Source organism: Gymnodraco acuticeps, unplaced genomic scaffold (genome assembly GCF_902827175.1).
Source record: "Gymnodraco acuticeps unplaced genomic scaffold, fGymAcu1.1, whole genome shotgun sequence".
Classification (NCBI taxonomy): domain Eukaryota; kingdom Metazoa; phylum Chordata; class Actinopteri; order Perciformes; family Bathydraconidae; genus Gymnodraco; species Gymnodraco acuticeps.
Window position 1 is genome coordinate 252,955 of NW_022989977.1, and position 18,904 is coordinate 271,858.

General features: G+C 43.9%; 1 protein-coding gene across 1 annotated transcript; it reads right to left on the reverse strand.

The window, feature by feature from the left end:
• Positions 1-271: 271 nt before the first annotated feature.
• il11a (interleukin 11a) lies at positions 272-6,428 on the reverse strand. The gene is made up of 5 exons (XM_034211276.1): positions 6,058-6,428; positions 5,112-5,269; positions 2,175-2,270; positions 1,892-2,053; positions 272-1,752 (listed from the first exon to the last, which is right to left on the reverse strand). Exons 1-5 carry the CDS (start codon positions 6,062-6,064, stop codon positions 1,573-1,575), a joined length of 603 nt encoding a protein of 200 aa, XP_034067167.1. The 5' UTR covers positions 6,065-6,428; the 3' UTR covers positions 272-1,572.
• Between the last annotated feature and the right edge of the window lie 12,476 nt (positions 6,429-18,904).

An 18,904-nucleotide genomic window follows, 5' to 3' on the forward strand; every position in this document is an offset into this window, starting at 1 on the left:
TTAAATTGAGAGTAAATAACCTATCGATGTTGTGCCTAGACTACTACATCTCAAACATTCATCTATTAATCTTTTTTCATAAACAATATGTTTGCGTTTTTTCTGACATTAGCGCACAGACTTCTGGGTAACGTAGTATCAGCATGCCCATCTGCCATAATTGACACTAGATGCTATAGGTCGATCACGGTTTTCAAAGATATACTCAAATTCATTGTGCACATTCTTTAGTATTTATTTCACCAAGGCACATATTTCACATTGAGGCCAATCAGTGTGTGGAAGAGGCATCTTGATGTTATGACAATAATTTAAACATGATGGTATAATAATAGTAAATAAGAATACAAACTGTATAAAAGTACAAAAATAGTGGAGACTTGCTCCACTGCAGCACAAATAAATAGTTCCACCAAATTACTTAAATAAATAGTCAATACTGTAACAAATACTAGAATAGGAATGAACAAACATTATAGTGATAAAGTTGGTAAAGTAATCTACATTATCATTTTAGAAAAACAACAAAATACACAAAAGCGTTGTATACAACAATTTACATTCTTGTACACGTATGTACACCTGTACAAAACATAGTGTCACAATACATAGTATTTTAAGGCTTTGGGTGTATAACTAACAAAAACAAACTTTTCTTCCCCAAAGCACAGGTTCAAAATCAGCCATTTGACTCATCCAAGAGGTTAATCCTGACAAGTTTGTGCAAAGGATCTAATCAGGTCCATCAGTGCTCAACAACAGGGCACATTCTTACAACTCAACCACAACCTCAAATGTGCCTCCCTATGCAGAATGCGAGAAACAAACAATAACAATAGAGAGTAAAACAGAAATTATTCACTTATCTTTGATACCATTTTACATTTTTATAAAAATACAATTAATTTCAATGTATACGTTAAGACATGGCACGCTTAACATTGTTACTATAAGGGCACTGTAAGTAAGATCATTGAAAACCTTGGCTTTCCCATATGAATGCTACATCTACTGGAAGAATCATTGGCTAAAGAAATACACAAATGCAAAGTAGATTAATTCAAATAAAAGTCAGGAAGTGCTACTGTGTTTTTTTTTAGGATCAGTGAGACACAAGACAATAAAGAAAGATTACAGAGATGTGGGCAAACAAATTCACGTTAATACAGAAATAAGGATAAGAGTGACACATTACAACTTTTAATAAATAAAATTAAATAAATTACTAACAATTAATAAATAAATAAATACATAAATAACAAGTTCATTTACAAGGCCTTTAGGAGAGAGTTTGGAGAATCTTGACATTGTAGTTAAACTGGCACTTTTTATAACAGAAATCTTGAAGGTGTTGGCAGCTTGCGGCAGTATAGCTTATCCTTATTGGCTCTGATGGTGAAACATTCTTCAACACACATGTCGTAGTTTGAAGTTTGGGCCTTTTAAGGGATGCTAAAGACTACAGTGCACACTGACATGGTCCTAATTCCTCCTTGGCTGAGGCGGAACTCCATGTGTCCTCACTGTCGCTGCAGCAGTGTAGTTGAGAGGAAATAAATGGAGCTTTGAGCGTCATTGTACTGCAGTGACTTTGGGCTTGAGGATAAGGAATGCTCTGTATGCCCAATCACAGAAGAGCTTGAAGTGTTGAAGAAGCTCATGGGTGGACTGCAGGACATCAAACTGAAAGGGGAGGTGAGGGGGGAGGGAAGGGGTCGCCTGAGTCAGCCTTGGTGCTTCAACTCTCAGCATCTGGAGGAGAGACAAAGGGAACAAGGATTAGGAAACAATTTAATTTAGTACATTTAGGTATTAGAATACAAGTCTCAGCTAATTGAATATGATTGAAACATTCTAGAGAACTGAGAAGTATAGGGGGAACTGGCTTTACCTGACGGTGAAGCAGATTGCTGAGAGATTTCATTTCTCTGATCATCTCCACCAGCTTGGGCAGCGCAGGGTGGTGGTGCTTCTTTGAAACCCTGTTGAGCCACTCAAAGTGATGCTCGTACAGCTTCAGGTCAGCGTGCAGCTGAGACAGTGTGGGCTTCAGCTGTAAACAACACAGACACACTTAGAGACAAAGCATGGGTGTGGCAAGATGTAACAATGATATAAACCAAACAGCCTCTCACTTCATGCACACACAAACAAATAAATTATCAGAGCATTACCTCAAGGTTGGTGAGGTCATTGGCTGATCTGTTGCTCATTTCTGGCAGAGACCTGAACCTGTGGGGCTCCACGTCTGAGTCAAATGCATGCTCCCTCTGAAAGAGAAAACCAGACACAGAGTAACCCGTTAGTAATTTGCATCCGAGCAATTTTACTCATCCTGACACAAGTCACGGCACCATGAGGAAATAATTAGTCTAGCACCTCCATCGGATGACTGTTTTCTGTGCTTGGAGACAGTAGCTCCCCTGAGGGGAGTGTGGTGGATCGGGTCACTGTAAGTTCACCCACATTCGGCCTCCCCAAATGTCAACAATAAGAGCAAATGCCCAGAACCCACAGGATGTTTTCTCCAGGGAGCAAGGATAACAACATATGCAGTGACTAAGAAAACTCCTAGTGGGACAGACAACACAGGGCTGTAGGGAAACTCCAGGGTCACAGCTATAAAAAGAGGGAATGACGCAGTACTGCTGCCCAGAGTTGTGTTGTAAACTACAACCAAACAGCAGATGTACTGCTAATTGTGTCCACCAGAGGGGGTTAAATAACCTGACTGCAGGTTCTACCTTACAAAGGCAGCTGTGCTCATCGGTAACATTTTAGCATTAAAGATGAGACTCAGAAATGCATGGGGGTAAATGCAATGGAGATGACTGGTGTGGCTTGCGTCATTGCCAATCACTAGAGGAACATAACAACATTAGGATGATGAGTGCTGAGAAATGTTTTGTGTAAACAGGTTGTGTGTGCCTGATGCTTCCTTAACCTGTTATGCAGTGTCCATACTGTTTGCCTCCAGTTGTTTATGTTGATGTTTTTAGTGATGAATGTGCCACATTGTCTGCCATGTCTCTCCATCAAGCTTTCGTAAGAGCTCACTTATGTTTGTGGTCCAATGTTTTGACTTTGTTGCTTTTGTCAACTTACATCCCTTGCTCCCCTCTCCTCTCTCTCTCCCCCTTTCTCTGTCTCATACCAGGTGCACAAGCACATGCAACATCTCGTGCACATGCGCACGCACACACACACACACACACACACACACACACACACACACACACACACACACACACACACACACACACACACACACACACACACACACACACACACACACACACACACACACACACACACACCACTAGCTTGTCATCTAGTTGGCTCTCTGATCTATTCATCTCTTGTGGTTTTTGCTCCATCTTCCTCAGCCTTTAATTCTCCCTCTTATCCTTTATTTCTTGCTCTCTCCATCACAGATCATGACCTCACCCGACATAGTATCCAAACCTTTTTCTTCCTGAATGCAAATACTGGAATGTGATAAATCTTTTTCGATTTTTATCAGGTCACTTTGCTGTGGCGACCGAGAGCAAAACACTAAACACCGCACCTACACAACCATGAGTATTTACAGAACCCACAATGAACACACACACAGCCACAAAAATGCATACACACAAATGCATGCACCCATATACACATTTGCACCCATACAGCGAATGCATGCAAACACACACTGGCCAACCAAACACACACACACACACGCACAGTTATGTCGGAAAAAAACCTATATAGACCTATGTGTGTACACACTGATTTTTCTCTCTTAGAGCATCAGGTTCATTGCGTTATGCAGGGACTTTCCATGGATTCCCATTTTATTTATCTTTCCAAACGTTGTCCTCTCTTCAGTGGAATTCCACACAATAAGGGGAAAAAAATTAAAATAAATCATCCATGTAAGTGAAACCTGTCTAATACTGTCCCCGTCACCCTTTGATAATGCTTGTTTGTTCACATCTGGAACCCAGGTTACAGACCTCTGCTACACAATAGCCTGTAACATTGTTTTAAAGCAGCAATCCCACACACACGTACAGAACACACTCACACCTTCTGAACTCTATCAACTGACCAAGACTAGAGAGAGTATGTGGCTATTTTTGGTTTCATCCTCCGAACAAAGGAGTTTAAAGATTTGCATAATGCAAAAATAGAATCTAGATCAGTCATGTGTTACCAAAGATCCATAGATATGATCCCGCTTTCTTTTCACCTGTTAAAACATAGTGTTGATACACACTTACCAGCTGGAGGCTGGAGACAAATCTTGGCCGTGTGTTCTCAAATCTGATTTTCATACCCACTTGACTGTCAACAAAATAAGATTTCCAGCCAGCTTTGTCAGATCGGTGCACATTTTATTCAGGAGAAAAAAAACTCCTTCAACTCCAACTTCCAGAGTCTAGCCGCAGAACATACACATGTTTCTAAGTAAACAGGCAAGTGATATACTTTGCTGTCATTTCCCACATGGTATGCCTAACTTCGATGGAGGCTGGTAAGGTGTTGATTTGTTGTTCTAAATTAGTTTTAATGGGAGAACTGATTCCTAGAACTATGTTTTGCATTTTGATTACCTTGGCCACATCATGTATCCTGCTAGACCATCATTGTAAATGTGTGCTTATTCTCCTTAATTACATAAAACATGATATTAATTATATTGCACCTGGCCTTGCCACCAAACTTCCTGCTACCGCCACGAGTCAGGTGACCGGGCAGACCAGGAGGTTGCTGAGTCAGACCTCCCCTCCCTACCGGGTCCAGTGTGGATTAAAAGTGAGATCACTCAGTCAAATCTCCCCTGAGGCTTTATGCTGCCTTGATCTAAGCATGCAACCAGTCTGTCATCAATGAAAGCTGTTTAAGTCAAACTCGTAAAGTCCTGAGAAAAAACCTTGTGTAGTTTCCACAACAGTGTATAGTGCAAAGTAAGTGCAAGTAACATTAACACCCAAATCCAATTAGGGAACGATCAATCAAGTGCATCCTCTTCCACTTATCAATTCAATTAGCACAGGACAGCCAGGGCCTCATTGGCCTTTCATCCAATTAATAGCTGAGATCACCATGACGACACTTTCACTCACCAGCAGTTCTTGGGTGAGCTTCATTAGATTTTTGGTCTGATTGGACAGTTTATCCATGTCAGTGGGCCGCCGGGGTGGCACTGGAGAGGCAGACGTGAACACAGGCAGATGAGCCAATAGCAGCGAGAAGAGGAGGGATGAGGAGGAGTCGAGCAGCACTGTAGGGGAGGAACAAAACGGAAGCAATTAGTGGAGGGCTGCTGTCATCTCGCCATAACGATAATGACCTCAGGCCACGACTGTCAGCTCCAGGGGAAGATATTGCACCATAATATAAACAATAGCTCCAGACTTGGCAGAGGTTTCCTCAAGAGCTTCAGTGTCAGAGTCATGTTTTCACAGGCTTGATGCAAATAATTAAATCATTAAAAAGACAGGCTTTGACATTGAATATCACCATCACTCTTTTACTATAAGCAACTGCAATGAATGCTGCTGATTGTCACACCTGCAACTGGATAGGTACGTGAGTTGGTGGTATAAATGATATAGAGGCAGCCAAGTCAACTCTCCTAACAGTAAGCTCATTCATTCTTTTCCTTTCAAGTTCAAATACAAGGTAGACTAAGTATTAAAAGGAAACCACAGCGGTGTTGAAATGATGAATGCTTGATAATTACAGGTGAACCACAAGAATCACAGCCAAAATAACACTGCAGGAGCATCTGAGCTGCCTGTCCTAGTGTAACTTTTAAAGTTCAGGGATCACAAAGGTGTCCATGCTCACTGTCAAGTCAATTGTTTAGAATTAAATTGTATCCATGAATACATATTTTAATTCAGCCTGCATATTAACGTCCCAATAGCTGTTAACAGTCACACAAACGTTAAAGACCCACAGTGTAATTAGATCATTTAAAAATAAAACAAAATATAAAAAGTTAAATAAATTATAAATAGCATCTGAATCACTTATGGATAAAAAAAAACTCACACAAACACTTACATTTCATATTTGGTTCGGATCCAAGGGATAAACCAGCAATCAAACGGTGGATAAATAAATAAATAGAAAGTTAATAAATAAATTGAACTCCGGAAATTGTCACGTGCTCCGGTTTCTTCTTCGCCCTCTTCAGTCAGAGAGAGGAGGAAAGTTGTCAGGACGAGAGAGGATGAAGGAGAGCTGAGTGATGACTGAGGCACTCAGAGAGAGTAAGAAAAGGTAAAAGAAATCAAACTTCCTGTCTTTGGTAAAGTTTGAGCTGAGCCCTTGTAGTCTTTATGGAGTGCTGAAGGCAGAGAGACACTTAGACAGTTTGGAGAGAGAGAGAGAGGTAACAGAACTGCAGAGAGGGATGCGAGTGCGGTAAGTCCAAATTTTGCGCGCAGTGAAGTGTTTAGGCTTGTTTAAAACTTCCTTTATAAAGACGTCGGGCCTATGACACATCGGCAGTGACTCACTTCATTCATAAAAACACACACACACACACAGACACACGCTCCCTCTCTCTCTCTCCTCTCTCTCCCTCTCTTTCCTCCTCCCCTCCCTGCTGCCTGTCTCCCTTTGCGAAACTTAAAAAAAATGTTCCGTTGTTTTTTTTCAGTTTTTTTTCTTTCCTCTATCACTTTCTCCCGTCCTGTCCTGTCCCTATCTCCAGCACTTCCTCTGTCGCATCCCGCTACCTGCGCCTCTATCAGCCCCATCTACCTCTTTTTATCTTTCCATCTCCAAATCTCTTCCCCCCTCACTCTCTCTCTCTATCACTGCAGACTTTTTAAAAAGCCCATTGTTTTCATATGTATCTGCATATCTTATGTAACCATGTATCATTTAGAGCCTCGTGTTTTACCTGTCCTGTCATTTTTCTTGTGGTGTAATGTACAGTGTTCAAGGGTGACAAGTCACAGAAAGTGTGTTCTTGCGCGCATTATTACATTTATGGCAGAGCTCTTTTAAGCTACACATGCCACATTAACCCTGTAGCTAATATGCACAGCAAACACCTTTTCTCTATAATGTTTCTCTCCCTCATTTTCTCACCCTTGCTCTTTTTTCAGAGCCCCTCCAGAGACAGCAGCCTGTTATTTCCACTGCCCCCCACCCACCTCCTTCTCTTTTTTTCACTCCCTCTCTCCCTCTCCAGGGTGAAGGAAAGAGTGAGGAGTGAGAGACGGATAGGAGCAGGAGAGAGGTGTTGTCCAGACCAGAAGGGGCCTCTGAAAGTGTTGCATAGAAACAGTGAGCGGACACACACACACACACACACCACAGGACATTAACACGGACACACACGCTTGAGGGGTGGGAGGTGGTTGGTGGGGTCAGCATAACAAAACTCACACAACAAGGATGCAAACACACGATACATGCTGTCACAGAAAAACATGCTGGTCTAGTAAACAAAACACCAAAAAGATGCTTTCTACCTCAAAAACATGCAGAAACAAAACAGTTTATTATACACAACATAATGTCTCTCTCTCTCTCTCACACACACACACACACACACACACACACACACACACACACACACACACACACACACACACACACACACACACACACACACACACACACACACACACACACACACCACACACACACACACACACACACACACACACACACACACACACACACAAACAAACACACACATAGTCTGGAAACACTCAGTCAGGTGCAGCAAAGCGTGGCCTAAAAGTTGCAACGGGCAAACTGAGTTTCCAGACATCACAGGGGGACAGTTGATGCATCATACTGTACATACACTGTAAAACACAAAAGAGTCAATGGGTGTGCGTTTTCAACCACCTGTGAAAAACTTAGTGGAAATATTGCAAATGCAATGAAAGATGATAAATGTGGTGAGACAGAAACATCAGATCTGTGTGGAGTGAGGACCAGACAGTTTCTGACTGGCACAGTCTCATCTCGTTCCAGACTCTTCTCCTAAAGTAGGGCACCTAACTGGAGAATGAGTACTTCCTATCTCTGTGAACCAAACATTCACAAACCGTAGTGGATAGAAACTTGATGTCCTGCACACTGTCTTGCTTACTGACTGACTGATTGTTATTTATATGATGACAACTTTTTCAGTGGTCTGACCATTATGTATTTGCAGCATTACAACACTTTCATAGGCTATTTACATACATATGTACGTGACAGCGCTGTCCTAATTGTCCAATTATCCAATCAGAGTACAGCAGAGATTGAGCTGACTGATGATCACCTTTTACTAACTCAAATCATGTGCGTCATAAGTCAGAAAATGGCATTACATAGATTCAAAAGATTAAAAAGTCACTCAATATAATAATATCAATAAAGCTTTTTGTTTTTGAATATTTCTGAACATTTGGATGCAAAGCTGCCTATAGTACTGAGACACAAACAAAGAGAGAGAGAGAGTGAATGAAGGGGAAGGGGAAGGGGAAGGGAAGTAAGCGCTTTTTGAGTCTGGGTGTGAGATTAGGAGACCCTTATTCACAGACATACACTCATGGTGTGGTTACAAAATAATTAGTGGTGGGCCATGCGCACAGCCGCACACTCATACACATATACACACAAAGTTGCCAGTCCGGCGGTAGGCCTACACAGACAAACAAACACCCCGAATGATGATGGACTGGTGGCAGGGAGTGGGTGGCAGAGTTGTTGTGGTGGAAAGGGGTCATACTGTGTTTCTCGGGTCAACAGTAGACAAGAAAAGCATGAGAAGCAGGAGAGGAAATAGATGAGTGAGGTTGGACGTAGGGAGATATTGACACACTCGCTCTTTTTTAATTTCCCACATCAAAGGGCCGTTTGAAGACACAGCTGGGGAGAGAAGAAAAGAAAAGTGAAGTTAGTCACTCTCCCTCATTGCCTCTCATGGCTGCCTCTCATGATGGGGGTCTCCTGGGTGGTTCACAAGTCTTCTGTTAGGCCATCCGCCAGCGCTGATCACTCACACACCACAACACCGGGTGGGTGCCCTTTACGTGTGTGTTTTTAGAAGTGTGTGTGCACGTGCATTGATGTCAGTGCGCAAACGTGTTGTGTATCTTTGTTTAGACTTTTGTTTTTGTGTGTGAGAATGAGCACACACTGGTGCATGCCTGTTGGAAAAGGGGGAATCCAGGGTTTGTGTAAATGGGTGTGCGTACAGTATATGTGTGTAATTATGGGTATGTGGTGGTATAAGTGCGGTGTCTGTATAACGTGCATGAGCATCAGTGTTTGTGTGTGCGTCTCTATGTTTGTGTGTGGCCTTCATATGCTACCCATTACATCACCAATCTGTGTAAACCACCATAGGAGGAGAAACAGAGAGAGACACTCAGACTACGACCTCAAAGACATCAGAGAGGAAGGGGAACCTGTGACAGGGCCTGCCAGGCCTCGCTGCCAGACAAACTTTACTCACACAAGCTTTGCTCAATTCGCTCATGCTTTACACTAGGTTTCCTGTGTGCCATGGCATGTATTCACACATTATTACGCAGGCTTCAAATCATTTGAATGCCTCACACTCTTCGCTCACCTTTTGCCGGGCTGTTAATCCACACAGTTGCTCGATTCATTCGTTCACCATGGAGTCCCTTTAAAAAAAGACTGATTTAAATAAATTCAGAATGAGTATTACTGTAATCATAGTTTATTTATTTGACAAGGAAGAGCTTGAGCTTGAGCATGAATTGATTTTTTTATGATGGGGATTTTCCTCCACTGTGTACTTACGTGTTATGGTTGCAGTCTGATTATGAGAACAAACACCAAATCAGCCCATTCTGATGATGTGGGTTTTCCAATAAACCTTTGTTGCCGTGGGTTAATTTCCATGTCCAGGTGGGTGATAAAGTATTCATGTGGGTTTTAGGGTTAACTCTCATGTTCTGCTTACCTCAGAGTGTCATATGTAAACAGAGAACATGTTGGCTTTGACGCAACGCTGCAAGGGATTATGGAAGAAGGTGTAGTAATAAATTCATCATTTTTATGTTGCACCCTCATTTCCTCCAGGGAATTCCTGCAGGGACTAAGTAAACAGACGCGAAGATTACATTCAAAGGGAAAGGGTCCGACCTTTTACTGTTAATATTTACTCTCCTATAACCGGACACTTTCATGTTTCCCCATGACCTCCTCCACCTCCTCCTCTTCTTCCTTCGTCATTCTGTCCTCCATTCATTCTCTCCAGCTCGCTGCCAAGTGCGTGCCTCCCTCTGGGTATCCTATCTGGAGAATTGTCATGGTAACCTTACCCTAACTCGCTACGCGCCATCATCCCCTAAATCCCAATTCTCCCCTGTGCTTGCCCCCTTACTAGAACCTACGTCAGAGAGCAAGTGAGTGTGTTTATAGTTTAGGGGGGTCGAGAGAAATAGTGACACACAGGAGGGGGCTTCAATCATTGGGCAATAAAGTGACGTCTCTGACTCTCTCTTTCTCAATGTCAGTGATCAGTGTTAAAGTGCTGTTGTCCTCTTACAATTGGATATATGACAAGAGACTCTCCTCTCAAGCTACCCTCCACCCCCCCTCTGCTGGCGAGTCTTTAGTTGGAAATATTCCCCGTGGACGTGATTTACAAATTATGCGTGTCAATTGCTCTCTTCCTCTTCCATGTGAGACCCACTGGGGCAGATATGGCTGTTGTGCATCTGTTGCTTTGGCTTTTTATTAGACCATTAATGAGGGACATTAACCGGCATCATTACTGCAGGTTTCCTCCACTGGCTCAGCTCACAGAGCCACGCAAAGGGCAGGATGCAGGGATGAAAGGAAGTGCATGAGGCAAACGTCTCTCCTGGCAGAAACTTGGGGGAGCAAAATGTTTAAATCAGCTCTCTATTAAACACACATTTACAAGGCTCATTTTGTTTGGAAACCAAACTCTATGGCATGTGACAAAATGCAGTGTGTGTGTGTGTGTGTGTGTGTGTGTGTGTGTGTGTGTGTGTGTGTGTGTGTGTGTGTGTGCGTGTGACAGCCAGACTCGGCCGAAACTCTCTCCCTCTCTCACTCTGCGGTGCTCACCTGCTCACGTTTCCTCTTACTCTCACCGTGGCCAAGCAGTTTTTGCGTCTGCCAGTGAGGAAATCGCTGAATGAACTAGTTGAAGCAATAGGTCACAGACAGAGTGTGAGAAGGAGAAGAGGAAGGAGAGGGGAGGGGGTTACAGCGAGCAACCCACGCAAAAGGAACTTTTTACTGTGCAAACACTCTTTTCCATCTCCCCTCCATCTCAGACTGGTGTTAATGCACTGGAGAGCCCAGGCCTGTCTCAGAGCTCCCGCTCGCCTCACCCCCATTCTCAGTCGCCCTAAACATTCTTTCCTCCCCTGTCATTGCGCGTCCTGTCTGCATCTCTCTCTCTCCCTCCATCTCTTCCTTTTTTCAAAGTACTTCCCCTCAGCTCCCCTCTTACTTTCTCTTTCACACTCTCTCTCGCTGCCACTTCACATCCCTCTCTTGTTTTCTGTGGTGCGCAGGAGGATCAATGAAACATAAACAGTACAAGCTTCAAACAATCAAAGCACATGTAATCAAGCTCTGAATCGTTTTCATCAACCGGCTGCAATTTCTCTGAAACAGTATTCCTGAAGAGAACTTTTATATCAAAGTGGACGAGAGGAAGTGAAGGTTTTACTTCGGGTGCATTCCTAAGAGTGCAGAATAGTTATCCTGGAAACATTACTTCCCTTTTCAGTCTTACAAATTACTACATATGTGTGTGTGCGTGTGTGTGTGTGTGTGTGTGTGTTTGTGTGTGTGTGTGTGATATGTATACTGTATCAGTGCTGACCACTACTTGCCGGCGCGCCGTGAGTCTGCGTCAGCCACACACTGAGCCTGTTGTCGTGTTATTCTACGGAAGCTGAGAGCTGCTGACAAACGCAGGGGAAACGGGGAGGGGTTTGTGTGTGTTGGTGTGTGTGTGTGTGTGTGTGTGTGTGTGTGTGTGTGTGTGTGTAAGGGCAGCGGTCCTGGAGAGACGATGGGGAAAGTGTGAGAGGAGCGGGAAGACAAAAGGAAGAGCGCTTGTGTGACGTCGCTGTTTGCCCTACTGAGTGACTTTGTCAACGTGATGTGACCTTAGTCACATGGGGGGGTGGGAGGATGGCCTTTTGCAGATGGATGGACACACACGCAGACACAAACAAACTTGAAGAAACACACATATGCTTACGTCTGTAAGACGGTTCACACTAGCATTTAAAACAATTTATAACCCTCTGCCCCCCTTTAACCTGACATGGCCGGGCGGCTTCTGTGAATGCTGACGCACATCAGGCCCCTTCATCACTTGCCATTCATTAAATTAACACTCATTACACGCTGACAATCGTAAATCAACCTCCTACAACAATGATAGCAGATAACACAACTTATAACAGCGTACATGGACAGCTGTATTGATTCTACCGTCATTCCCCCGACCACTTCCTGTGCGTCAGCCATGCAGAGTGTGTAAATTTCATCATAACTAAGAGCAAACACAGGAAAGGAAATTTCATATCCTTATGTTGTCACTGTTTATATTTTGAAACACTGTACATACATTAGGATTGGGAAGCTGCGTACAACGGTTTTTGAGGCATAGTTTATTTGAAAATGTTTGGAAATCAAAAAGTCTTCTCTCCACATTTAGTAGGCTGAGCTTTAACCACACAGGGAGGGGAGGCGGACCTCAAGTTCACTGAAAAGTCAGCCTTAGTTTGAAGTGACTTTGACTAAAAGCTGTGCAAACCCGGCACAGAAGACACACTGTCTTACTTTTTTAGATTGAAGTTTCTGCAGTTGTTGTCGTAATGCAGTTTATTTATTTTTTGCATTCTTTTGTTGAAGGAAAACATTTACTGTAGATGTTTATATAAACTGTGAAATATCTATCCTTCATCCTTCTTGGACAAACAATATTATCTCAGGAATAGTGAGAGCAAGATAAGGAAGTGATGTGTTTTGCGTGCATTCTTTGTAACCACCATAATCATTATCTCCAGCGTGACGGCCATCTTTTACTTGTACATCTATGATCTGCGCTATCTGTCACAACCTTCACTTTTCTGCAGTTTTGTTTTCTTGATCTTTGTTTATTGTGGGAGCTCACCAACGCGTCGTTTCTTGTGCAGTTAGAGAACCACCTTTATCCTTTGAGGACTGTGACTAAGAGGAACAACATGAGAGTTATTTTAATCTCTCTATTCATGTTCCCAATGTTAATGTGCACTTTGACCCCCTGCTGTTACAAATTATCCAAAAACGGCTCCTTTGGGAGATGTTTAAATGCCTCACATGTCTTCTTTTATCAATAACAGTCTGTGAGTCAATGACTTAGAAATGAAAGCTATCCAGCTTATTCTATTTTTGGCACAGAGTTCACACACATTGCCATTACACCCCCACCACCACTGTCGTTTTCTGTCTTCCCCTCCCTTTTCTTGCTGGCTCCTCTTCCTTGTTCATCAATCAAACTGTCCATTCTCATCAGAAGGTTACTGCTGGATGTATGAATGGTGTCAGTTGGCCTCAGCGTCTGCCTTGTATTACGGACGCCCTCGCGTCTGTCTGGACCCCCGGTAGTGCCAGGAAGCATGCCAGGAATTCAAGGAATGGCCCAGTGAACGATTAGAAGGAAATTCCCCGCAGCAGAATGGACTAAATGCCCAGAAACAACAGGAGCGCGAACAATCACTGGGTATAAATGAAAGGGATGACGACAAAGAGTGGGATTGGAGGAGATGGGACAGGATGCCTTAACAGACATAGGTCTAGGGTTGACACTAAGACAACACACACAGTGACAGCGACTATCATTGGAAGACTGATGACGAAGGTGGATGAAAAGCAAGGAATGAGATGGGATGGGATGACTGGAAAGAGATAGGTGAGATGGTCATGGAGACACAAGCCAATTATCATAGAAAAAACACGGTGATGCGATGGAAGAGAACGACTGACCAAAGATAGCGTTTCTTAAAACAGATTATTATTATAGGTTGTTGGGCGACAGCGAGGCACAACAGTGGGACAGGAAGCGATAGGGGCATGTCACAGGAAAGGCAAACCCCTTTAATCAGACCCTGATTCGGTGACAGTGAGTGTGAAGACACATATTTGTGGCTGGTGAATCTTTGGGTTTGACTGACAGCTCCTCTTTATGACTCACTTACCCGGCTTTTCTACTGTCTCCTTATCCAGATTAGCATCCCCTACAGTGACCTGCTAAATCTGACTTTACCTCAGCATCCACTAACAAGTCTTCCTCCTTTTTGTCTGGCTGCTGGTGCTGATTTGGGGGCAGCCGGTCGTCTGTAATTGTTTTTGAGCTGCTAAATTGCACCAGGAGGGATTGGATTACCTACCACCAGGGTAGTCCCCCCCCTTCTTGTTTCCCCTGGATTACATCATGAATTCAGGCTCCTTCATCTGTGAGTAAGCACATACCTCACAGTCACAGGGGAGGCCAGAAACATGTCTAATGTGTTACAACAACAAGTTGGTTAATGGGATATATGGAGGAGGGCAGGAAGTGTCAACAGTCCTTCCTGCAGATGGTTTTCTATTCATCTCCAATGAAAAGATAAGAGATGTTAAGGACGGTTGATGGTGATCAAGTTTCTGTTTATGCATGCCGGTGTGTGAGATTGTATGTGTCTGTTCTTATTGTTCCTTTCTGGCCTAAACCCAGTCTTTTCAGTATTCAGATCATACATAATGAACTACCCAGAAGGAAATGAAACGTTATCCATATAAAACTCCCCTGGGTGTCTTATCTTGTGTGACAATGATTTATTCCAGTAATATCATGATCACAGCATTAACCTTGGCCAATTACAATAACAAAATCGAGATAGATAAATAATATTCCGGCCACAGTCTGGGCTTCTTCTCTCAAAAGCTACGTACTGATTCATCTTCAAAGTGAAAACCATTTTTGCGTGACAAAGCAAGTCCTGTAAATCGCCACTCAGGGAACACTTCTGCAGGTCAGATCAACATTGTAAAGCTCAATAGAGGTACAGTAAAGGCAGACATTGTGAGGTGCAATGCATGAGACTTTAATTGTACTTTATGGTGTGGTTGTACAGAACAAATTGGGGTCAGAATTTGATCCAGTGAACGCGGACAGTTTGGCCTCTCTCTTGTACGTTTAGGTCAAAACCTCATTTAATGACTTTGGGGGGTTCCCTGGCTTTTCGACACATCTGAAACAGCTGACACAAGGCAGTTAGGTGGGTGTGTGAGTTTTGAGGTGAGGCAGTGAATGGCACATGCAGACAAGGAGAGGTAACTCTGTGTTTTTGGTAACTCCATTAAAGAGAACCCCCTGGGAGGTTTGGACGACTGACAGCTGAGGTGGAGCCCAGGGCAGCCAGGCAGGAGGGAGAGTGTTTTCATGTGTTTATGTGTGTGTTTTCCTTCACTACTGGGACTTATATACTGTATATGGCTGCAGGGCTGTCTCTCAGATCTGCAGCTAAGTGTGACGGGGGTTCACTCAGGGGTATAGGAAAAGGCCCCGGGGACGACCTGTGGAACAACCCTGTTATCCTCCGGGGAGTGATCCTTTTGAGGTGCGGTCCCCCACCACCCTTCACCTTCAATGTGCCGAATCAGTGGAAGCCAGAAGCCCGGAGAGTATCCCTGACACTAATATGGAAAAAAGCCTGTTTGGAGCGAATATAAGGGCAAATATTATTCTTCCTGAGCGTAACCACGGCGAGCACCTCTGACCTGGCAGTGAAAGTGCTGAAACAAAAAGCCCAAAGACTTTTTCTGCCCCATCAAAGGAGAGCAGCATAAAATAAACATGGCCATCAGATTACCACGCTGAACACGGGGCCGCGTTAGCCCGCGCCGACTGCCCTGCTGCCCAACCCCATAGCTCTATGGGAGTTAAGTGTGGGGTCCGCTCAGTCAACACCATGACGCAAAATGGAACAAGCCTCTGACAGAAGCCCCGGGCTGATGGAATAAGGCCCCTACCCACAGGCCCACAGGCCCCCCGGCCCGAGAGAAACATACTGAGCGAATACGAGAGAGGCAGGAAAACGGGAGGAAAGAAGACGAAAGGAGGGAAAAGGTAGATGAGGACATTTTTTGAAAAGAGGAAAAAGACCACCAGTTCCAAATTTGGTGGCACTGGTCCTGACCCAAACTGAAAAGCACACACATTACATACACATACACAACGCTCTGCTGCCCCTGAGAAGCAGCAGGCCAAGACAGAAAGCCGCCAGTGGAGAGAAGGCCGGGGCAGGGCAGGGCAAGGCGGGTGCAGTGGTTGGTGGTGGTGGTTGTAGCTGCCAGTGAGACTGTGAGGCTTAGCTGGCTAGTTATACTAACAGTGGACAGCCTCAGCCCGGTGGATCTGACCTTACAGGGCTTCTTTTATATCCCTGCGTGTGCCTGGGTGCATTTGTTTGTAGGGGAATGCATGTGTGCACCCAAAAGAAAGTGTGTTTGTGTGTGCATTTCTCGTTCAAGTGACGTAACCAGGAACACAGATCTGTCCCTTGAGGAGGACCAAGGCTTTTCTCTCGACCTTTGAGTCATCTGACTGAGGCCCCGTGGTCCATTTCATCCACAAGGCTCCCCATCTCCAAACTCAGCCACAGTCTGTCGTCTGTCTGCATCTGACTGATTTCCCTCACGGCACCTATGACCTTCTAACCGCTCTTCTCAAACCTCTCGTAGATTCCTACACCCCCTGTCTTTCTTTTGGTCTGTCTATGACCTAACAGAGATTCCTCTGCTCCATTGTTTCCTTCTTAGCCTGAACACAGGACTGAGCCCGGAGTCATGCACCATGTTCCACTAAAGCGTATTCTCCAGTGACTGTGATCCTTAAATATTTTAAAGCATCAGAATGAGATGTTTCTTTATTTGCTTGGAGCCAGACTCGTAAAAATAACACAGCCCCCCCCCCCACAATTTAGTCCCCACTGGTATGAAAACCAGATTCCGTTATGTTTTTGGTAATTATGACTCCTTTGGACCCACATACTTTCCCCTCCGAATACCCTGATAAAACATGTCTCACAGCTTCCATCAGTAGCCCTACAGTCATGGTATTCTGCTCTTTCCCCTGACGTATGACTTGAAAAACCTCCTTATACTTCGGGCTTTCGGATGACGCAGGGCTCAGGTAAAGTGTTACCAGATTACAAATAGATCCTGAGGCCGTTCCAGGTTGTAGCTGTTAGTGTTAAGTGTGAGAGCCATGGGCCCTTTCTGGTTCCTGAAAATGACTCCTGTGTGTAACAACAATGAACACAATCACTGTGGTCCACTGGGCCTCACACCAGCAGCATTGCATTACCGTGCTCGCCTCCCTACTGTTCTCCTTTTCTTTTCATCCTTCGCTCTTTTCTCCTCTGACTCAGCTGTTTTGTAGGAAACTCCGTCTCTTTGAAGAAGGCTAGAATCATTCATTACTCGACAGCAAGGAGAGACGCAGATGATAGGGAGAGAATAACTGCCCCATTGTCTTCACCCTCTCCACCCCTCCATCCAATGATAATTGTGTTGGGCTAATTACAGAGAGCTGCTACAACAGGTGTGGGACTCTGCACCTGGGTAAAGAAGTCTACGTAGTGCGATTATGTGTGTGGGGAAAGAGAAAGAAAGAGGATTGTGTGTTTGTATGACTATGCAATTCCTGGTGAAAGTGTGTATGTCATTTTGTGCGTGTCAGTGATTGAGATCACAGAAAAACCGTGTGTGTCACAAGCTTACAAAACCTTACATGGTACTTAATGGTACTCAGACATGGGTCACTGTATTGTATCACAGACTACTGTAATATCATACAATCACCATCGACCTACACCAGTGTAAACCCCATCTGTGGTTAATTATAAAACTACAGACCACATCTGTTTGACATTACTGGAAAGTTGAAATTAGCACACAAACAGTCTCACTCTCACTCATACACCACATTGAATTTCAAATGAGAGTGATTACAATCACTTAATTGATAACTGTGACCACAGGGAGCCTCTTCTTATGAATCATAATCTATAAGCGGTCTTTGTTTTTGATGTCAGCACAGTAAGAAACTTGGGAGACAGAACCGGAGGCAACAGTGATGATGTAAGCAGGGGGTCTCTCACGGGACTAATGGGTTTTTGAGTTTTTTACCGTAAAGGAATTCAACTGAGAGGCTGACCAGAAGAAAGGAAGCCATTTGGTCGGGAGTATGATAAGTTGAGTTTGTGTAGACGTCATAGAGCTTCACTCTCAAAACAAAGTAAGCTGGGAACTGTTTTTTAAACAGGGCTGGTCGACTAGACGGGGAAATTGACTGAAAGTTTCTAAATTGTAAGATTTCAAGTGAAGCTGTTACTCACTCCTGTTGATGATATCACCAGTCTGCTGTCTCATAACAGCCACTCTGTAATTTAGGCTTAATGAGCTAGGTTTTTTTATTGGGCCAAGGGATTGTCCCACATTAATGAAATCGGAAACCCTACTAATCAGACCACTTGTTTGTGTCACATCAAGAAAGGGAAATTAAAATATCCCCTGCTCTTGAGCCTGAGGCTTTGACCTTTACGACAGCTCACCTTGATAAAGGTAACCTTTGTGTGTGGTCGTCGCTGTCTCATTTGCTTGCTTGAGTCATGCCCCCTTTCCCAAATGCTACCATGATTACAGGAAATGAACGAGAGTGAGACTTCAAATCAGACAATTAGCAATTCTACCTGCAGACTCATCATTTTACGTCAAAGGGGAATGCATGCTGCATCGCCACCGTGTGGAATATTCCTTTGGTGTTAAAGTTGATGCCAGTGCCAAGCCCAAGGGGCCCTGCTGTGGGAAACAAGCTTGTCAAGGATCACACGGAAAC

What these genes read in the sequence shown, in the direction of transcription:
- il11a (XM_034211276.1), bottom strand. An exon ending in ATGACCTCACCAACCTTGAG is followed by an intron (nt 2,054 to 2,174) that starts GTAATGCTCTGA and finishes TGTTGTTTACAG; the next exon opens with CTGAAGCCCACACTGTCTCA. An exon ending in GCAATCTGCTTCACCGTCAG is followed by an intron (nt 1,753 to 1,891) that starts GTAAAGCCAGTT and finishes TCTCTCCTCCAG; the next exon opens with ATGCTGAGAGTTGAAGCACC.